At 43.7% G+C, this 17,865-nt stretch overlaps 1 protein-coding gene across 1 annotated transcript in view; it reads left to right on the top strand.

The window, feature by feature from the left end:
• The window catches only part of svilb (supervillin b), a 63,502-nt gene extending 46,022 nt beyond the window's left edge, over nucleotides 1-17,480 (top strand). The window contains exons 28-40 of the mRNA XM_079560992.1: nucleotides 237-382; nucleotides 459-634; nucleotides 844-991; nucleotides 3,222-3,510; nucleotides 5,785-5,936; nucleotides 6,012-6,117; nucleotides 6,621-6,828; nucleotides 7,070-7,203; nucleotides 7,906-8,061; nucleotides 8,139-8,282; nucleotides 9,752-9,873; nucleotides 12,939-13,094; nucleotides 17,174-17,480. Of these exons, the coding sequence (XP_079417118.1) occupies nucleotides 237-382; nucleotides 459-634; nucleotides 844-991; nucleotides 3,222-3,510; nucleotides 5,785-5,936; nucleotides 6,012-6,117; nucleotides 6,621-6,828; nucleotides 7,070-7,203; nucleotides 7,906-8,061; nucleotides 8,139-8,282; nucleotides 9,752-9,873; nucleotides 12,939-13,094; nucleotides 17,174-17,260 (2,024 nt within the window). The 3' untranslated portion in view covers nucleotides 17,261-17,480. The remainder of the gene's footprint in view (nucleotides 1-236; nucleotides 383-458; nucleotides 635-843; nucleotides 992-3,221; nucleotides 3,511-5,784; nucleotides 5,937-6,011; nucleotides 6,118-6,620; nucleotides 6,829-7,069; nucleotides 7,204-7,905; nucleotides 8,062-8,138; nucleotides 8,283-9,751; nucleotides 9,874-12,938; nucleotides 13,095-17,173) is intronic.
• Nucleotides 17,481-17,865: the final 385 nt, after the last annotated feature.

Here is a 17,865-nt window from a genome sequence, read left to right as displayed (position 1 = left end):
AACACACTAAGAGTAAGCCGCCCGAAATAAGTGGGTCTTCAGTTTACTTTTAAAAACCTCATGAAGTACTGATGAAGTACTTTTTATCGGTTGTTTTATCTCAGGTAAAAATCACCCGGCGTTAGTGATGGTGTTATGAATTTGAGGGATCGTGTTCTAGGGTTAAGTGTTTGTAAAGGGAAGATGTACCTTAGTTCAAACGTGTCCTACATGTGTGGTTTGTGTCTCGCCTGCAGCGGCCGGTCCTCCAGAGGAAGACGAGCACTTCGAGCTGAACGTCGTGGAGACCAACTGCATCTTCAGACTGGAGCAGGACAAGCTGGTGCCGGAGGACGAGCAGTGGGGCAAAGTGCCGCAGTGCTCCCTGCTCTCGTCCAAAGAGGTCCCGCCTTCACCTTTGACCACACTCTTCTTCTGTTCTTTACGGAGATGATCTGAGCCCTCGTGTGTCTCTGCAGGTGCTGGTGTTCGACTTCGGCAGCGAGGTTTACGTGTGGCACGGTAAAGAGGTCGGCCTGGCCCAGAGGAAGGTGGCGTTCCAGCTCGCTAAACACCTGTGGAACGGCAGCTTCGACTACAGCTGCTGCGACGTCAACCCCCTGGACCCCGGCGGCTGCAACGCCCTCATTCCCAGGTCAGAGGAGCCGCCGTGGAACCCGTTATACCCGTTACTTTCTGCAGCTGCCGACTGTTGTGAGATTAGCATTTTGTCCAGTGACACTTTTGAACAGTGGCCACTAGAGGGCACTACATCACTGCTATTGATTGAGTCTGATTCAGTTCTTTCCACATGGCTTGGTGGTCATTCATTAACCAGCATGTTCTGCACCGGTCTCTCCTCAGGAAAGGCCAGGGGCGTCCGGACTGGGCTGTTTTCGGGAGACTGACCGAACACAACGAGACGGTTCTGTTCAAGGAGAAGTTTCTGGACTGGAACGAAGTCAAGTCTCCGACAGTGAAGGAGGCGCCGGAGCCTGTGCCCGAACTCAAGGTATCGCCTGAAAACAAGGCACTTATGTCTGAAAAACAAGGATTTTCAGCAGATTTTGGATCTTGTTAGTTTTTGAATTAACTTCTAAATCAAACGTTTTTCGTGAGACTAAAACTATGACTAAAATGTCCAAATATTTTCATTGACTAAAATAAGACTAAATAAAAATGAAAAGAAGAGACTAAAATCATCCAAACTTCCACCGACTGTTTGAAAGAGTCTCAGATCATTTAAACTCTCTGCCAAAGGAGCAGCTCTGAGCTTTGTTCATGTGGGAGAAGCTCCATGAAACAGCGGACCTCGGAAATATGATTATAATAAATAATATGCAAAGTCGACTAAATTACTGTCTTAAAGCTGCTGCTCTAAGCGATCCCGTTTTGTCAGTCGGGAACCGATGCATTACCAATAAGCTCCTCTAGATGCTCCACGATGTGCGCCAATGTAAACCCCGCACCGTGTAAACACAAACACGAGAACAAGAGATGCAAATGTTTGAAGCAGAAGACACAGCAACAGTTAGCGGCTAACAGTTTAGCACTATGACAGAAGTTTACAAAAAGATGGTGACCTGACAAACATGTGAGCGACCTGCTCTGACGCAGCTGAAATCCTCATGAAATGTCAGTTTGTTTATTAATCCAATATTTACAGGAGCCTCAGGTCTTTTCTCCTTTTTTCCTCACAAAGCAAAGCAGCACCGGAGGAGAGGCTGAGGCGTTCAAAGGTTGTGGGGAAAAAAAGGTCTGCGCTGTAAACTTAGTTCTAAATGGAATCATTATGTTCTAAATGTCCCAAAAAAGTGACAGACTTTCATAAAAGTTGCAATTCAGCAAATAAATGTAAGTCTTAAAGTGTTTACTTTGAACAGATCTTATTTATGTGGATGAATGTTTGTTTCACACAAGATGAATGAGATTTCTGTAGCTCATTGAATGCAATCAGAGCAGCCTGTGGTCTAAACCAGTGTTTTTCAACCACTGTGCTGTGAGATATTGTCTGGTGTGCCTTGGGAAATTATCCAATCTCACCTAGTTGTTTTTTTTTTTTTAAACAAATGCATTATTATCCACAAATAATGTACCGTTTTCGAGTGTCTGTGCTGTCTAGTGATCGGCAGAGTAACCACATTATACTCTTCCATATCAGGTAGTTAATTTCTTTGAGACAAGAGAATTAGTGATGTATTGAGGCATTGTGGCTAGTGAGACTATACGGTGTTCTTAGTCAAGACACTTTGATGAGAACAGTTTGTGCTGGTGGTGCCTCGTGATTATTTCAATGAAAAATGTGCCTTGGCTCAACAAAGGTTGAAAAACACTGGTCTAAACCGTGTGGAGGGAGTGAGGGGCGTGAGGGGGAAAGACAGGTGAGGGGAGGGGGGGCAGAGTTCACTACTCCACCTACTGATGAAAAAAATTCAAAAAGACATCTCATAAGCTTAAGGCAGCTTTAAATTTAGTCGACTAAAACTAGACTAAAACTGAAGAAAATTATTGATTAAATTTCGACTAAAATTAAATGACATTTTCATCAAGTAAGAAAGTAAGTAAGTAAGTAATCTTTATTTATATTGCACCTTTCACAGGCAAAGGCCACAAAGTGCTTCACAACACAGTTAAAAGCAGAAGTTACATCCAATATAAAAAGGGGTCAAAACGAAACAGAAATCACAGCAGCCCAAAAGTAGCTAATTAAAAGCTTGAACAAATAAATGTGTCTTAAGTTCGCATTTGAAAGACACAACAGAGTCAATAGAGCGCAAAGAGGGCGGAAGATCATTCCAGAGCCTGGGAGCAACAGCCTGGAAGGATCGGTCACCTCTAGTACGAAAACTTGTACGCTGAACCTTTAGCAGATTCTGATCCACAGACCTCAGAGCCGCGCAGGGGTGTAAGGCTGAACCAGAGAACTGATATAAGAAGGAGCCTGACCATGCACGGCTCTGAAGGCTAGAACCAGAACTTTAAACTTGAAACGAGCCTTGGCACTGCCAGTCACAGGCGCCATCTTGCCCGAGAGCGCGATCAAAAGGCTAAGACCAAAACCAAATAAAAAGATGTCAATATTAACACTGTTTTGAATAAGCATAAGTAATATATATATATATATATATCAAAGCTCAATAAATCAAGTTAGGAGTTTAGTTTTAGCACAAGAGAACAATATAATATTTATAAGTGTAGTTTTGACTCACAGTAATAAGCGTCCTCTGTGTCTCTCCTCTCAGTCCCCTCAGGCGGCCCCGGGCCGGGACTGCCGGCCGTACGACGCGGGGCTCATGCTGCCCGTGCTCCAGGGCGCGGTGAGCACGGTGCTGGACGGGCTGGACGTGGGGCGGGGCTACGGCGCCGTGGAGAGCGAGGACCACATGAGGAGCGTGGAGGTGGGCACCGTGTCCGTGGACGTGTGGCACATCCTGGAGTTCGACTACAGCCGCCTGCCCCGCCAGAGCATCGGCCAGTTCCACGAGGGCGACGCCTACGTGGTCAAGTGGAAGTACATGCTCAGCACCTCGGGTAATGGACCTGACACCGGGCTGAATCAGGACTAGGAGTAATGTTGAGTCCAGGCCACAAGATCTTTCTCACTTTACACTTGAAATTTAACCTGGGAAACACGACTATTATAACAAGGTCTAGACTTGTGGTTCTCAACATGACGAGCTTAAGCTTCGGGATCATTTTAACTAACAATTGAATTCCTTTGATTCAAAAGCGATCAAGATGCTGCTTAATGAAGGTAAAATGTGTATCCCCATTTTCCCCACTGTTCTATTTTAACAGTTCCTCAGGCTGCAGTTGATTTTACTAGAGTGAGAGGCTTTGTATCTCTTTCCAAATAAGAAAAATGTAGTTTTTATCCTCGAAAGAGAAAACAGCTACTGCTAATGAGATAACTTTATTTTGCTAAACATTTGCTCTACATTATCTCTCCGTTACGTTATGCAAAACAGGTCCCACACTCTTCCAAACCAGTCCAACAAGCGAATCACACCAGAGCGAATGATGTCTTTAAAGCAGGGGGGTCAAAGTCATAGGTCGCGGGCCGAAATTCAGCTCCCACGGCGGGTCGCACATCCATCCATCCATCCATCCATCCAGCCATCCATCCTCCATCCAGCCATCCATCCTCCATCCAGCCATCCATCCATCCATCCATCCACCCACCCACCCACCCACCCACCCACCTATCTATCTATCTATCTATCTATCTATCTATCTATCTATCTATCTATCTATCTATCTATCTATCTATCTATCTATCTATCTATCTATCTATCCATCCATCAATCATCCATCATCCATCATCCATCCACCCATCCATCCACGCATCTATATATCCATCCATCATCCATCCATCCATCCATCCATCATCCATCCATCCATCCATCCATCCATCCATCCATGTTCCATCCATCCATCATCCATCCATCCATCCATCCATCCATCCATCCATGTTCCATCCATCCAATTTCTTCCACTTGTCCGTTGCCGGGTCATGAAATCACACTGCACCAGCCCCTTATGGCTCCTCCTTCTAACCGGGTCTGTCGGTCTCTCCTATGGAGCTTCTGAACCGCTCTTTTCCAATAAATGAATAATAATAAGCTGTGATTTACACTTGTATTGCACTTTACAAGCCTGGGGCAGACTGTCCATTTACCATGTGGCTATAATGCGTTGTTCATATTATTATGTCAGTGCCCTCTGCTGGACACATGTGGAACTCTTTCCTTTTTTTAAATCTAATGCCCCCTAGTGGCTACAATGAGCATTCTGGTTATTCTTTAAAAAATCCAAGCTCCGCACATGAATGGGCTGGACGAGAGGCTTGTATTTTTTTTTTCTTACAATTTATGCTCTACAAGGCTAGCCTGGCTAACGAGTGATATTTAGTCTGGGGACCAATTCATTTTCTCGTAGGAGAGGTGTGGTTTACGATTGTCCAAGCCATTTTTTGGGGCGCTACGAATGTCTATCATGCGTGTTTGCAGTAGCCACAGCCAATCGTATCATCGTATCACAGGGATAGGCAAGTTTGTGTCATGGAGGGCCAATTTTCTTCATTGCCAAAACGCCAAGGGCCGAAACTCACAATTTTAGCCCAAAATAAAGCACCCTTTCTCTACAAATATAGGTTTTGCTTATAATGTATGACCTAATGGGGTGTTTTGCTGGGAAATGTGAAAATATTGACAGTATTTTCCACATTTTAGAGTCCTTTTCATTTATTTGGTCTCTGGTTTGTGAATAAATGTTTCTTCCAAATTCTCCTGGGGGCCAAAGGTTTTATGCTGGAGGGCCGAATTTGTCCCCCGGGCCTGACATTGCCTACCCCTGTCGTATCAGATGACATGTGACGTACCTGCTGTAAACTTTCGAGCTAAACTATCGAGAACACGGTCTAAAGCTTGATCAAATATGGAGTCGCTGCTGTCATGTTGGATCCATAAACAAACTACAATGTCGACAAAATTCCGGTCATGGCCCCCAGACTGTTGTGCAGTTTGAAATGATTAGAGCGACACAGCAGTCTGGCAGGGGCCGGATTAAATCATCTCCGGCCTGATTCAGCCCGTGGGCCGGATGTTTGACTCCCCTGCCCCTAAACTTTAGCGTTACAGTTCAGATCAGGCTGTGGAAACCCCCCAAACCGCCCCGTCTCGCTCCTTTGGAAAGACACCAAAAAGCCTCTATGCTCATTTTTATTCCCCCCACTTCACGCCGCTCCGTCCGTACATGATGAATGTGAATCCGCTCTGAACGTTTCCCCCTGTGTGTCTGTCTCAGTGGGTCGCAGGACGAACCCCGAGGCTCGCAGCACGGGCCCGGGCCGAGAGAAGTGCTGCTACTTCTTCTGGCAGGGGCGACACTCCAACGTGAGCGAGAAGGGCACGTCTGCGCTGATGACGGTGGAGCTGGACCAGGAGCGAGGGGGGCAGGTGAGGCAGGCGTTTGGGGAGCGCCCGTGTCAGCGTTTACAGTCACTCACGCCGGTTACGCCGTGACGTTCACAGATCCAGGTGCTGCAGGGCAAGGAGCCGCCATGTTTCCTCCAGTGCTTCAACGGGGGGATGATCGTCCACGCCGGAAAGAGGGAAGAAGAGGAGGAGAACACACAGAGTAAGAGCTTTATCTGCAAGTGATGATGAGACGAATTCATGCAGTTCTTGTGTTTGAAGAGTTTCCTGGCGCTAGGCTAGAGCATTTATATACAGACATTTATATGGTTAGTCTGGTGTTATAAGTGATTTGCCTCAGGTGCTCTGTGGAGCGGGTCAGACTGTTTTTAATGCAGGCTAGCTGATACCATAGACATGCGCTAGCCTTGCACTAGCCTAGCGCCACGAAACTCTTCAAATATAAGAACTGCTTGAATTACAAAAACAAATATCTCCAGAAATCAACAACACTCTGGATAACTAGGAAATGAGGCCCTATGTCAAAAATCCTGAAATATCCCTTTAAAGTTTCACCTCTGAGCTTAAATCAGACAGGTATTTAAAAAGAGGGAAGTCAATAAGTGAATGCCTTTGAAGTATTTTCTACAGTAAATACATCAGAACTTTCACCTCAGTCGTTATTTGACTGAGCCACTTTTACTTTTCTTTACTTTTCTTCTTCAGGCGAGTGGCGTCTGTACTGTGTCCGGGGCGAGGTGCCGGTGGAGGGCCACCTGCTGGAGGTGCCCTGTCACTGCAGCAGCCTGCGCTCTCGAGCCTCCATGATCCTGCTCAACATCAACAAGGCCCAGATGTTCCTGTGGCACGGCTGCAAAACCCAGCTCCACACGAGGAGCGTGGGCAGCACCGCCGCGCAGCGCATCAAAGAGCAGTGAGTTCACCGCCACACCGGACACTGAAACGTTTACTCTGGACTTCAGACACTTAAACGTTTACTTTGGACTTCAGACACTGAAACGTTCACTCTGGACTTCAGACACTGAAACGTTTACTCTGGACTTCAGACATTTAAACGTTTACTCTGGACTTCAGACACTGAAACGTTTACTCTGGACTTCAGACACTGAAACGTTCGCTCTGACACCGGCCGATAAAGTGCTGCTGTTCCGCAGGTGTCCACTGGAGGCAGGGCTCCACAGCAGCAGTAAAGTGACCATCCACGAGTGCGACGAGGGAGTGGAGCCCCCTGGCTTCTGGGAGGCTCTGGGCCGCAAAGACAGGAAGGCGTACGACTGTATGCTGCAAGGTACTGCACTCTTTACTACTTTAGAGGCCTGTAAAAAGCAGTCTGTGAGTTTGTGTTTGTAAATGTCTCTCTTTATATCGTTTAATTAAGTCACGTAGGCGTCGGTCCCCCTTTAGAAGGTGCTTTTCTCATATGTGCCCTGGGATCAAAGCATGTCACTTGGTTTATAAAACATCATCAAGATTCTATTCTGACAAAAAATTTGATAAAAAATTGACGAAAAAGTGACAAAAATGTGACCAAAAAATGACCAAAAAAATGACAAAAATGTGATAAAAATGAGTTGAATACGCAACAAAAAAATGATGGTAAAAAATCTGATGACGTGAGGAAAAAAGATCCTCTCGGTTCAGGCGGGAGTTAAGAGGTTAAGTGACACAAACGTTTGAGCGATAGTGTATATTTTGTATTTACATGATCTGACACCCCCCAGGTTCAGAACCACTGACCTATCGTAGAATAAATGAAATCGCCTGTACACTTATTTGCATTTTTAATTTATATTTCTATGTAATGCTTGAAGTAAATTGTGTAAAAATGACAGGCCACAAAGTTGCTGATAAAAATTAATGCTGAAAACCACATTTCCCTCTGGGGTCGAATAAGGCTTCTATCTTTATCTTTTAGACTTGGTTTTAATTTTGACGGACTTGTTGTTTTCCTCAAAGAGTTTAAATAAAGTCTTGTCTCCGTGTGTTTCAGACCCCGGTAAGTTTAACTTCACTCCGCGGCTCTTCCAGCTCAGCAGCTCCTCGGGGGAGTTCGTGGCGTCGGAGTTTTTCCATCCGTCCCGGGCTCCAGACCTGGTCAGTTCCCTGCCCTTCCTGCAGGAGGACCTCTACAACGTGCCCCAGCCCGGTCAGTGCCGGGACACAGCGGGACCACTTCTGTGTTTGTCAGTTGCCCCGTGTTAAAGCTCACGTGTCCCCCCGCAGCCCTGTTCCTGGTGGATAACTTCCACGAGGTGTACCTGTGGCAGGGCTGGTGGCCGCAGGACTCCGAGGTCACGGGGTCGGCGCGGATCCGCTGGGACGCCGACAGGAAGTGCGCCATGGAGACGGTGCTGCAGTACTGCAAACGTAAGACCTAACCTCTCACCCCCACTTTAACCCAGCACAGTTCAGCTTTACCCAAATCTGAAAGCGTCAAAGTAGAAAAAGCAACAAAAACACAGCAAAAAAGTTTGGATCTGTTTTTTAGGCCTTAGCTTTCAAATGAGCCGTTACACTGGCATATAGGCTGTAAACTCTCCAGTCAAGAAGCTTTTAGATTTGGGTAAAACTGCAGAATATGTGCTCGATTAAGGCGGGGGTTAAGAGGTTAAACTGTTCCCCACATATAATTGGATGAACAATATCCCTCTGTCCCTTTGTCTTTTCTGTCAGCGTAGTATTTACTCTCACGGACAATTAATGAGTAAAAAAATCATAACATGTTGGGACACCTGCAGTGGCACTTATGGCCTCTTGGGGCATGAGCGCCACCAATTTAAATTTTCCAGGGTAAAGGATCTGGCAAAAAATGTATCTGATATTATGATGTTTAATGAGAGTGTTCCGGCAAATGTTTTGGCTCATTCCCCGAATCCATTAACCTGGCTAACGCCAGGCTGCTATGTGCGCTTGAATCATTACGAACTGCACAACAGCCTGGGGACCATGGCCAAAATTTTTGCATGGATTTGGGAACCAGTCACAGAACGAGGAGGGTTCGGCAAGACGATGACGAGCTATTCGATATACGGAAGCTTGTAGTTTATTTACGGATTAAAAAAAAAAAAAAAAAAAAAGTTTATTTACAGATCAAACATGACAGCAGCAGACACAATGGTATTTTTCGATCAAGCTTTAGGCCGTGTTCTAAACAGTTCAGCTCGAAAGTTTACAGCGGATACGTCATACGTCATCTCATACGATGATACGATTGGCTGTGGCTATGTGCAGACGCATGATAGACTTTTTTTTTTTCCGTATCGGCCAATAAACGACTATGGACGATCGTAAACCACACCTCTCCTACGAGAAAATGAATTGGTGGTCCCCAGACTAAATATCACTTGTGATTTTAGTCTGGTATTTGCCAGGCTACGAATCCATCACATCAGGCCAAAAGTGTTCGTGAAACTACTAATTTACAAATTAAGCACTGCTGGCAATGTGGGTATTGTTAACAAGAAGCCTGAGTGCCACCAATCATTGGCCGCATTTAGCCCCCGGGCCGCACTTTGGACACCACTGTTTCACAAGATCCAAAATCCACTTTGAGCAAATCTTTGTAGCTGATATATCAACAAAATGAAACCATACCAACCATCGATCCATTATTGAGATTTTGTCAACAAAAACATTCATAAACTTAACATGACTGCCATGACCTCTATATGAAAACATAAAATGATTTTCTTCTCATATTTATATCAGTAATCTACAGCAAAAGTTTAAAATTGAAATCTCTAACACCCAGAATGATTTTCTGTGTCTTTATGAGGAAACAAAAATAATGGACTCCAGCTGAAACTGAAAGATGTTTAATTTTATGGTGTTTCCAGAGAAGAACGAGAAGAAGCCTCAGAAGTCGTACCTGATCCACGCCGGACTGGAGCCGCTCACCTTCACCAACATGTTCCCGAGCTGGGAGCACCGCGAGGACGTGGCCGAGATCACAGAGAGGGTACGAGTCAAAACATCCTGAAGAAATGATAATCCGTGACCAGCCCACGCGTGTTTGTTACTCGACGAATAGAGAATAAACAGAGTGATTCTCCTGCAGTGACTTTGGATTGGTCAGCAGCCAAAGAACGCGAGGCTCGATAGTTCTGGTTGGCGAACATGTCCTTCACTCAAACGTTTATTTCTATGTTCCTCGGTTCCTGAGAAATCTAAGCTAAACAGAGGCTAGTTTTGATCAAAGAAACGGAGATATTGCATGTTTTATGAAACAACTGTCTCCCTCATGTCACTCTCTTCACTGTGACTGAAAACAGGAGCTTAAGAAAAGAGTTTCACGTTGTTTTAAAGCAGTACTAAGTAACGTGTGTACCTTAATAAATCCGTTTCGTAGTCCCTGTGGGGGTAATACAAGTGTTTATGGGATGATTGGAGGGTCTTTCATCTCCCCCTGGTGTCTCTGGACAGAAAACCATGTTTGCAACTTGACTGCCACCGGTCCGGAGAAAGCAATACACACTAATGGAATCACGAAGAAGAAGCTAACATGCTAACGGGCAAAGCTAGCTGCGGGCTAACGTCACTTTAAACAATATTTACAGCCAAGTTTGAGTGAAAAAAAAATTCCGTTGTATAATTGGATGCACAGTATCCCTCTCTCCCTTCGCCTTTCCTGTCAGCGTCGTATTTACTCTCCATGACAATTAATAAGTTAAAAAATCGTAACTTGCTACGACACCTGCAGTTGCGCTTATGGCCTCTAGGGGGGAACAGTTACTTAGTACTGCTTTAAGAGAACATAGAACTGAAATATTGAGACAAAAATACGTCGCGAGGATACAGTGGTGACCCAATGTAAACACAAGGTTTATTTTTAGATCAGACAAAACTGTCGGCTTGTCGACCTCATTGGTCCGTGATTATGAGGCCGACTGATAAAAACTAAAGAGCGATGTGAAGCACAAGGCGTGGAGATCGTTGTTCTGCAGGAGATCCCTCTGCTCTCACTTCCTGCTCTCTCTCTGAGCGCTGCTGCTGCAGGACTAGTGGGCGGGGCATTGAAAACACACAATGAACTAACGAGGGGCGTGGTCATTCCTGCCATGTTGTGATTAAATTCCCAGGTGAAATGTCCAGATCGTGACTTATCACAAGTTGTCCATCTTCATTTATTTCAGTTCTGTTCATCACAGAGCTCCTAAAACCACACACAAAGTCTATTAGAGTGTCTAGTTTTGTAATAAAAATAATAATAATAATACTTTTTTCATTTTTGGCACTCAGTGTGTTAAAAATTGCTGCCTCTTGTTGCTAATTTTAGGCAACTTTCAAGTCAGGAAATACCAATACCAGTCTTTCCCGTCCGATCCGATACTTGAGTTCAGAGCAGTCGCCGATACCGAGTACCGGCCCGATACCACAGCGTCAAAACAATTACAAAGCCTGTGAAAATATGCCAAAACCTAATCCTTCCTGTAGTCCCTCTGGGGGTAATACAAGTGTTAATGGGATGATTGAGGGTCTTTCATCTCCCCCTGGTGTCTCTGGCCAGAAAACCACAATTGGAACTTTCCTGGTCCAACCCAGAGGCTCAATACACACTAATAGAATCACAAAGCAGTAGCTAACAGGCTAACGGGCAAAGCTAACTGCGGGCTAGCACCGCTTAAACAGTATTTACAGCCAAGTTTGAGTGGAAAAAAAAGATTTCCATTGTGTAATTGGATGAACAATATCCCTCTGTCCCTTTGTCTTTTCTGTCAGCGTAGTATTTACTCTCACGGACAGTTTTTACTCATTAATTGTCCGCAACATGCTACGACACCTGCAGTAATGCTTATGGCCTCTAGGGGCATGAGTTACTTAGCTCTGCTTTAACCTCTTAACTCCCTCCTGAACAGAGAACATTTTCTCCAGTTCAGCTTTACCCAAATCCTGTAGGCCTGTGTAACGCCTCATTTGAAAGCTAAGATCTACAAAACTCATCTAAATGGATCTTTTTCCTCACGTCATCAGATTTTTTTTCCATCATTTTTTTGGGGGGGATATTCAACTAATTTTTGTCTCATTTTTGTAATTTTTTGGTGACATTTTTGGCACTTTTTCATAATTTTTCATAATTTTTTGGTCAAATTTTTGTACATTTTTTGTGACATTTTTGTGACATTTTTTCGTCAATTTTTGTCACTTTTTTGTCAAAGTTTTCTCACTTTTTTGTCACATTTTCATCATTGTTTTCGTCTCAGTTCTGACGCTATTTTCACACCTTTTTTCCAGAAGCTTTTGGATTGACGAAAAAGTGACAAAAAATGTACAAAAAAAAAGACAAAAATGGACAAAAATTTGACAAAAAGTGAGAAAAAATTGACGAAAAATTGAGAAAAAATTGACAAAAAGTGACAGAAAAATGGACAAAAAAATAGAAAAAGTGATGAAAAAAATCTGATGATGTGAGGAAAAAGATCAATTTAGTTTTGCAGGTCTTAGCTTTCAAATGAGGTGTTACACTGGCCTACGGGATTTGGGTAAAGCTGAACTGGAGGAAATGTGCTCGGTTCAGGTGGGAGTTAAGGGGTTAACTTGTGGTAAAAATGACCTTCTCTGGCAACAAGAAGCCTGAGGGCCACCAAAAATTGACCGCATTTGACCTCTGATTATATATCCCAAAACCTACAGCACATGGCTCATTAGTCAAATGAAACAAAGTCTGTGCACTGTGACCAATGCTGCCTGATCCTACGGAGGCACAAATACGATAAAACAACTTTTCTGGTCTGCAGAGCCAAAGAAACACAATTTGGTATCGGATAGGTATGGGTTTAGGTAAAATCTGTGGTATCGGCATAAAATCTGATACCAGAGCGGGTAGAGGGAAAAATAGATAGCAGTCTGGGTGTTTTATGCAGGAGAAGTTCATGTACCATCAGTGCGGGACCAGGTTAGTCAGTTAGTCTGACCATTCGAGTCTGGCTTTGCTTCCCGTCTCCTCTGTTGTGCGTCACACTGATCTGCCAAAACGTCCCGTGCCGGAGAGCCAAGTGTGTAACGAGTGTGTTGTGTGGTGTTCAGGAGGCGGAGGTGTGTAACCAGATCATTTTGGTGGAGGAGGTCTTGGCGCGCCTCTGTCAGAACTCCTTCCCTTTGTCCCAGCTCCAGAGTCGACCGCTGCCCGACGGAGTGGACCCGCTCCGGCTGGAGATCTACCTCTCCGACCAGGACTTCCAGGTGAGCACCGGGACTGAGTCTATCTCCGTCAGAGAGTCGTTACGTAACTCAGAGCAGTGCATTACACCGTTATAACGCACGACGCATGGTGAAGTTAAAACTGTGTAATGCATAAATACCACGGTCCCACAAACTGAAACTCTGAGGCTTATTTGCTCTTTGTGTGGGATCATTTAACCCCTTTACTCCCACCTGAACCGAGCACATTTTCTCCAGCTTTACCCCAATCCAAAAGCGTCTGGAAAAAAGGTGAGAAAAAGTGAGAAAAAATGGACGAAAAAGTGACAAAAAATGTACAAAAAAATGACAAAAATGGACAGAAGTTTGACAAAAAAGTGAGAAAAATTAGACGAAAAATTGAGAAAAAATGGACAAAAAAGTGATAAGAATTTGACAAAAAAGTGATAAGAATTTGACAAAAAAATTCGAATAATTTGATGAAAAAGTGACAAAAAATTTACAAAAAAATGACAAAAATGGACAAAAGTTTGACAAAGAAAGTGAGAAAAATTTGACGGAAAATTGACAAAAAATGGACAAAAAAGTGACAAAATATAGACAAAAAAGTGATAAGAATTTGACAAAAAAAATTGAATAATTTGACGAAAAAGTTACAAAAAATGTACAAAAAAGTGACAAAAAATGTACAAAAAAATGACAAAAATGGACAAAAATTTGACAAAAAAGTGAGAAAAAATTGACGAAAAATTGAGAAATAATGGACAAAAAATGGACAAAAAATGGACAAAAAAAAATAGAAAAAGTGATGAAAAAAAATCTGATGATGTGAGGAAAAAGATCAATTTAGTTTTGTAGGTCTTAGCTTTCAAATGAGGTGTTACACTGGCCTACAGGATTTGGGTAAAGCTGAACTGGAGGAAATGCTCTCGGTTCAGGCGGGAGTTAAGAGGTTAAGTCCAGGGCTCTTTTTATTTATGTTTTATCTGAAACTAGTTCCCAACAGGAATAAAAAGGAGAAGCGGCATTCAAGACTGTCTGTTAGCCTGTGCAATATATTTTTCCTATAGCCGTTAGCATTAGCCATTAAACATCACAAATTATGAACGATCCAGATTAGAGCTGGAAGATTTTGACAAAAATCTAATTGCGATCTTTCTGACAAATATCGTGATTCGATTTGTGATTTTTAGGCCAAATCCACGGAAAGGGACTATTGTTTTGGGGCTATTGGCTATTATTGTGACTATTGTTTAACCTAACCCTAATCCTAGCAATTTTAAACTAAACCTAACAATAATTGTAAAACATAAATTATTAATAATAGATACAGACGGCATCTCGTCATAGGAGGGGGCGTGGCTTCGACGAGGGGGAAAATAGAATCTTTAGAGAGACACAATTTTCACTCTTTTTAGCCATTTTCTGGTGGAATATGAACTTATTTATCACATAAATAAAGTCAAATCAGGCCCATATGGATATTTTCTAACAGCAGATTGTTCAGTAGAAGTGAAAAAACAGCAGTTGTGGCTGGCGCTAGCTAACCGTTAGTATTAGCCCAATGCTAACATGAAGCTTTAAGTTAGCATTCCCCACGTTATTTATGTATTTATAAATACATGCATCTTTATGTAGTAGTAAAACTATATTCATACTGTATTTCAGCATTTGTTAAAGTAGTTTTTGAATAATTAAAGAAAGTTAAGATTTTTCTCCAAATTGTTTTCCCCCTTAACTATTTGCAAACATGACCATATATGGGCGAATCCAGAGACCGTTGTGGATCTGCTCCTACCAGCAGAGGGCGCACTATCACGGCGGATCCGCCTCAGCGTCGTGGATCTGTCTCGGCTCCGGGTCTGCAGCGAACTATTATTGCCGGATTTGGTGGAGTCATTCAGGTGGCGTGAAAATGGATGGAAATGGGCGAATTAGCCACGCCCAAAAAGCCAAATGCCTCGACAGCGCCCCCTCAAAATGGACCAATCAGGACACACGTTTTTCGGCGTAGGCATCAAGACAGACCAAAAACTCCATGTTGTAGCGCCCCCGAGTCTGGGCGGTCGCTAGCTGCTAACTGCTATAGGAAAAATACACTGAACAGGCTAATGCTAACGGACGATGAAAAGTCTCCGGACTCGCCGACTCGCTAACTGTCCGTATAGGATCAAACGCCGCTTCTCTCTTTAATATCTATGGTAGGAACAAACTCAGAGCTAACGGCGCTAGTTAGCATTAGCATCTCTCTGACCCGTGTTATTTCTAGTAAACTACACAGTGCTGCAGTTTCCTAACGACGTGTAATTCTGACTCCACAGAACTCGCAGTAGTAGTGTCCAGGTAAGACCCAAGTGACCGGGCAGCGCTCACCGTTTTCACTCTTTTTCCCAGCATGCTCTGCTCCTCTCTCTTCAAAACTGTTTGGGTGTGGACTTTTAAGCAAAGACTTGGCCACCTGACGAGGGCTGGACCGTGTCAAACAAATGGCTAATTGCAGTTACACCACCAGACATTTCTCTTTCTGCAGAGGGACCTGTAATAACTGCACCCTTTGTGAGTTCACGGTGATTGCGGCCGTTTCTGTCCGTCCCTCTCGGAAACACTTGCACTACGTTTGGAGAATTCCCCTTTTTCACTGTGACAGAATCACACTGGAGTGACTCGAGGCATGCACCTAATCACAGAGTTTTAAACTTCGGGAAACTGCCACAGAATGTGTGTCTGCGTGAGTTAAAATGACTTGCATTCTGAAACTTAACAACCAGCCAGTGGAGTAAGAAAACTGAACGAGAAACATCCTGGACTTTTGATGTGGGATGGGGTCAAAACGAGCTTCCAGACTTCTGCACCTGATTTGTTCTTTTATCGCCTAATGTGAGCTTGTGCAAAATCGACTTTTTCAAGCTTTACCTCATGTTATTCTGTCATTCCCTCATTAAAAACATGCCTGAAGTGTTGCCATGGCACATTCACGTATTTTTGAGTAATCTGTAAAAAATCTGATGGCGGCCATTTTAGGGATAGGTTTGCCTGAGTCCTCCTAGGAACGCCCCCACCTCCTGGAGACGCCTCCGAGCTTTCGTCACCAGCCGAGTAACCAACCACTGCTCCTCAGCAGAACCCCCTCCCCACTGATGCCACAGACAGCGTGTGGAGGGGGTGTGTCGGAAAGGGTCAGAGGTTCTTAAAGAGACAGAGGCCTATTTCAAGACATTCACTACAGACATTTTGAGAGAGCAATTTTATACAAGGCAGTTATTCTAATTTACTGCATTTACAGACCAACAGAAGGTTTGGTCATCATTGTAGTGTGATATAGACTGGTGCTATGTGATTTTTTCCATCTTAATTTTTTTTTTGGGGGGGGGGTATTTAACTCATGGTCTTTTTTTTGTCACATTTTTGTCATTTTTTCGTCACTTTTTTGTAATTTTTTGGTCATTTTTTGGTCACATTTTTGTCAAAGTTTTCTCACTTTTTTGTCACATCTTCATCATTGTTTTCGTCTCAGTTCTGTTGCTATTTTCACACCTTTTTTCCAGAAGCTTTTGAATTGGGGTAAAGCCAAACTGCAGAAAATGTGCTCGGTTCAGGTGGGAGTTAAGGGGTTGAATGTCATTAAAGTGATCACATGATGCAAAGTTCACTTTAAACCGTCGGTTTAATTTCGCTTAGTTTCTTCTTCTACGGTGTCAGCGCTTCGTTCTGTACTTCCTGGATAAAACTGCATCATTATGAAAACCAAAAACTGCCCTTCAAAGTTATATCTGTTCAAAGTGTTTATCAGGCCGTGCTGAAGCTGTAAACCACGCCGTGAATCAAAACTGAAAGTTCGTTTTTTAAATCAGTTGTTCCCACAGCTGCCAGCAGGAGGAGCCCCAGTCTGTCTTCCCAGCTCTAGCCTGTGTTTCATTGGTATTATTGAACTTCTCACATTCAATAGCAAAACATTCAAACTTTCTTCCTCCACTGGCTGATAACTTAGCGTCAATAAAAGAGGGAGAAACATCCCGTGAAAAAAAAGTCAAGTCATTTTAAGTCACATTTGCCGTGAGCAGATCCTCCTGAGACCAACCTCTGTGATGATGATGATGATGATCTGTTGTCTCGTTTCTCAGACAGCTTTGGAGATGACGAGAGAGGAGTACGAACGTCTGCCCGCGTGGAAGCAAGTCAACCTGAAGAAGGCCAAGGGACTCTTTTAAAGATTTTTTTCAGATTTTACTTCGAAAAGACGGTTCACGGCAAGTCGAACGGATCGCGATGGGAGGATTGTGAGATTTTTTTTGACCAGAGAGGAAGCTACTGGACGCACTGAACTTTGACCCGCCTTTTTTTCAGCAGGGCCCGTTTCTACTGTTTTGTAACCTGTGGCGTGGCTGTGCTCCGGCGCCAGAGAGACTGTGGCGTGTCCAGAGCGGAGGAGGAACGAGAAAATTGGATTCGAGCTGGCTTTAAGGCGAGACTCCGCAGGTGAAAACAGTATTTTTGTTGAGGTTTTTAGCTTGTTTTCTCAGCAACATCTTCAGAGTAAAAGATAAAGACCAAACTAAACCCTTTACGACGTTTTGAGATTTCCAAAATGGCGGCGCTCCCTCGTCTTTCCCTATTCATTCACAAATACTGACATGTTTGGTATCCACGTGTAGCACAAAAGGCGCCCGAGGTGACGCTGTGAATCCAAATATGGTCATTTCCTTTGTGGTTGACATTCCACTCTCACAGCATCATCTCCACTTTAGTCGCTCCCACAGAGTCCAAACTCTCCAGTCTTGGACTTTTCGATATCTAATTCCCAGCCTGATTTATT

Source organism: Gobius niger (genome assembly GCF_951799975.1).
Source record: "Gobius niger genome assembly, chromosome: 8".
In the NCBI taxonomy this organism is placed as follows: Eukaryota; Metazoa; Chordata; class Actinopteri; order Gobiiformes; family Gobiidae; genus Gobius; species Gobius niger.
The sequence above is the reverse complement of the archived record's forward strand: the minus strand, read 5'-3'. Positions and strand labels throughout refer to the sequence as shown.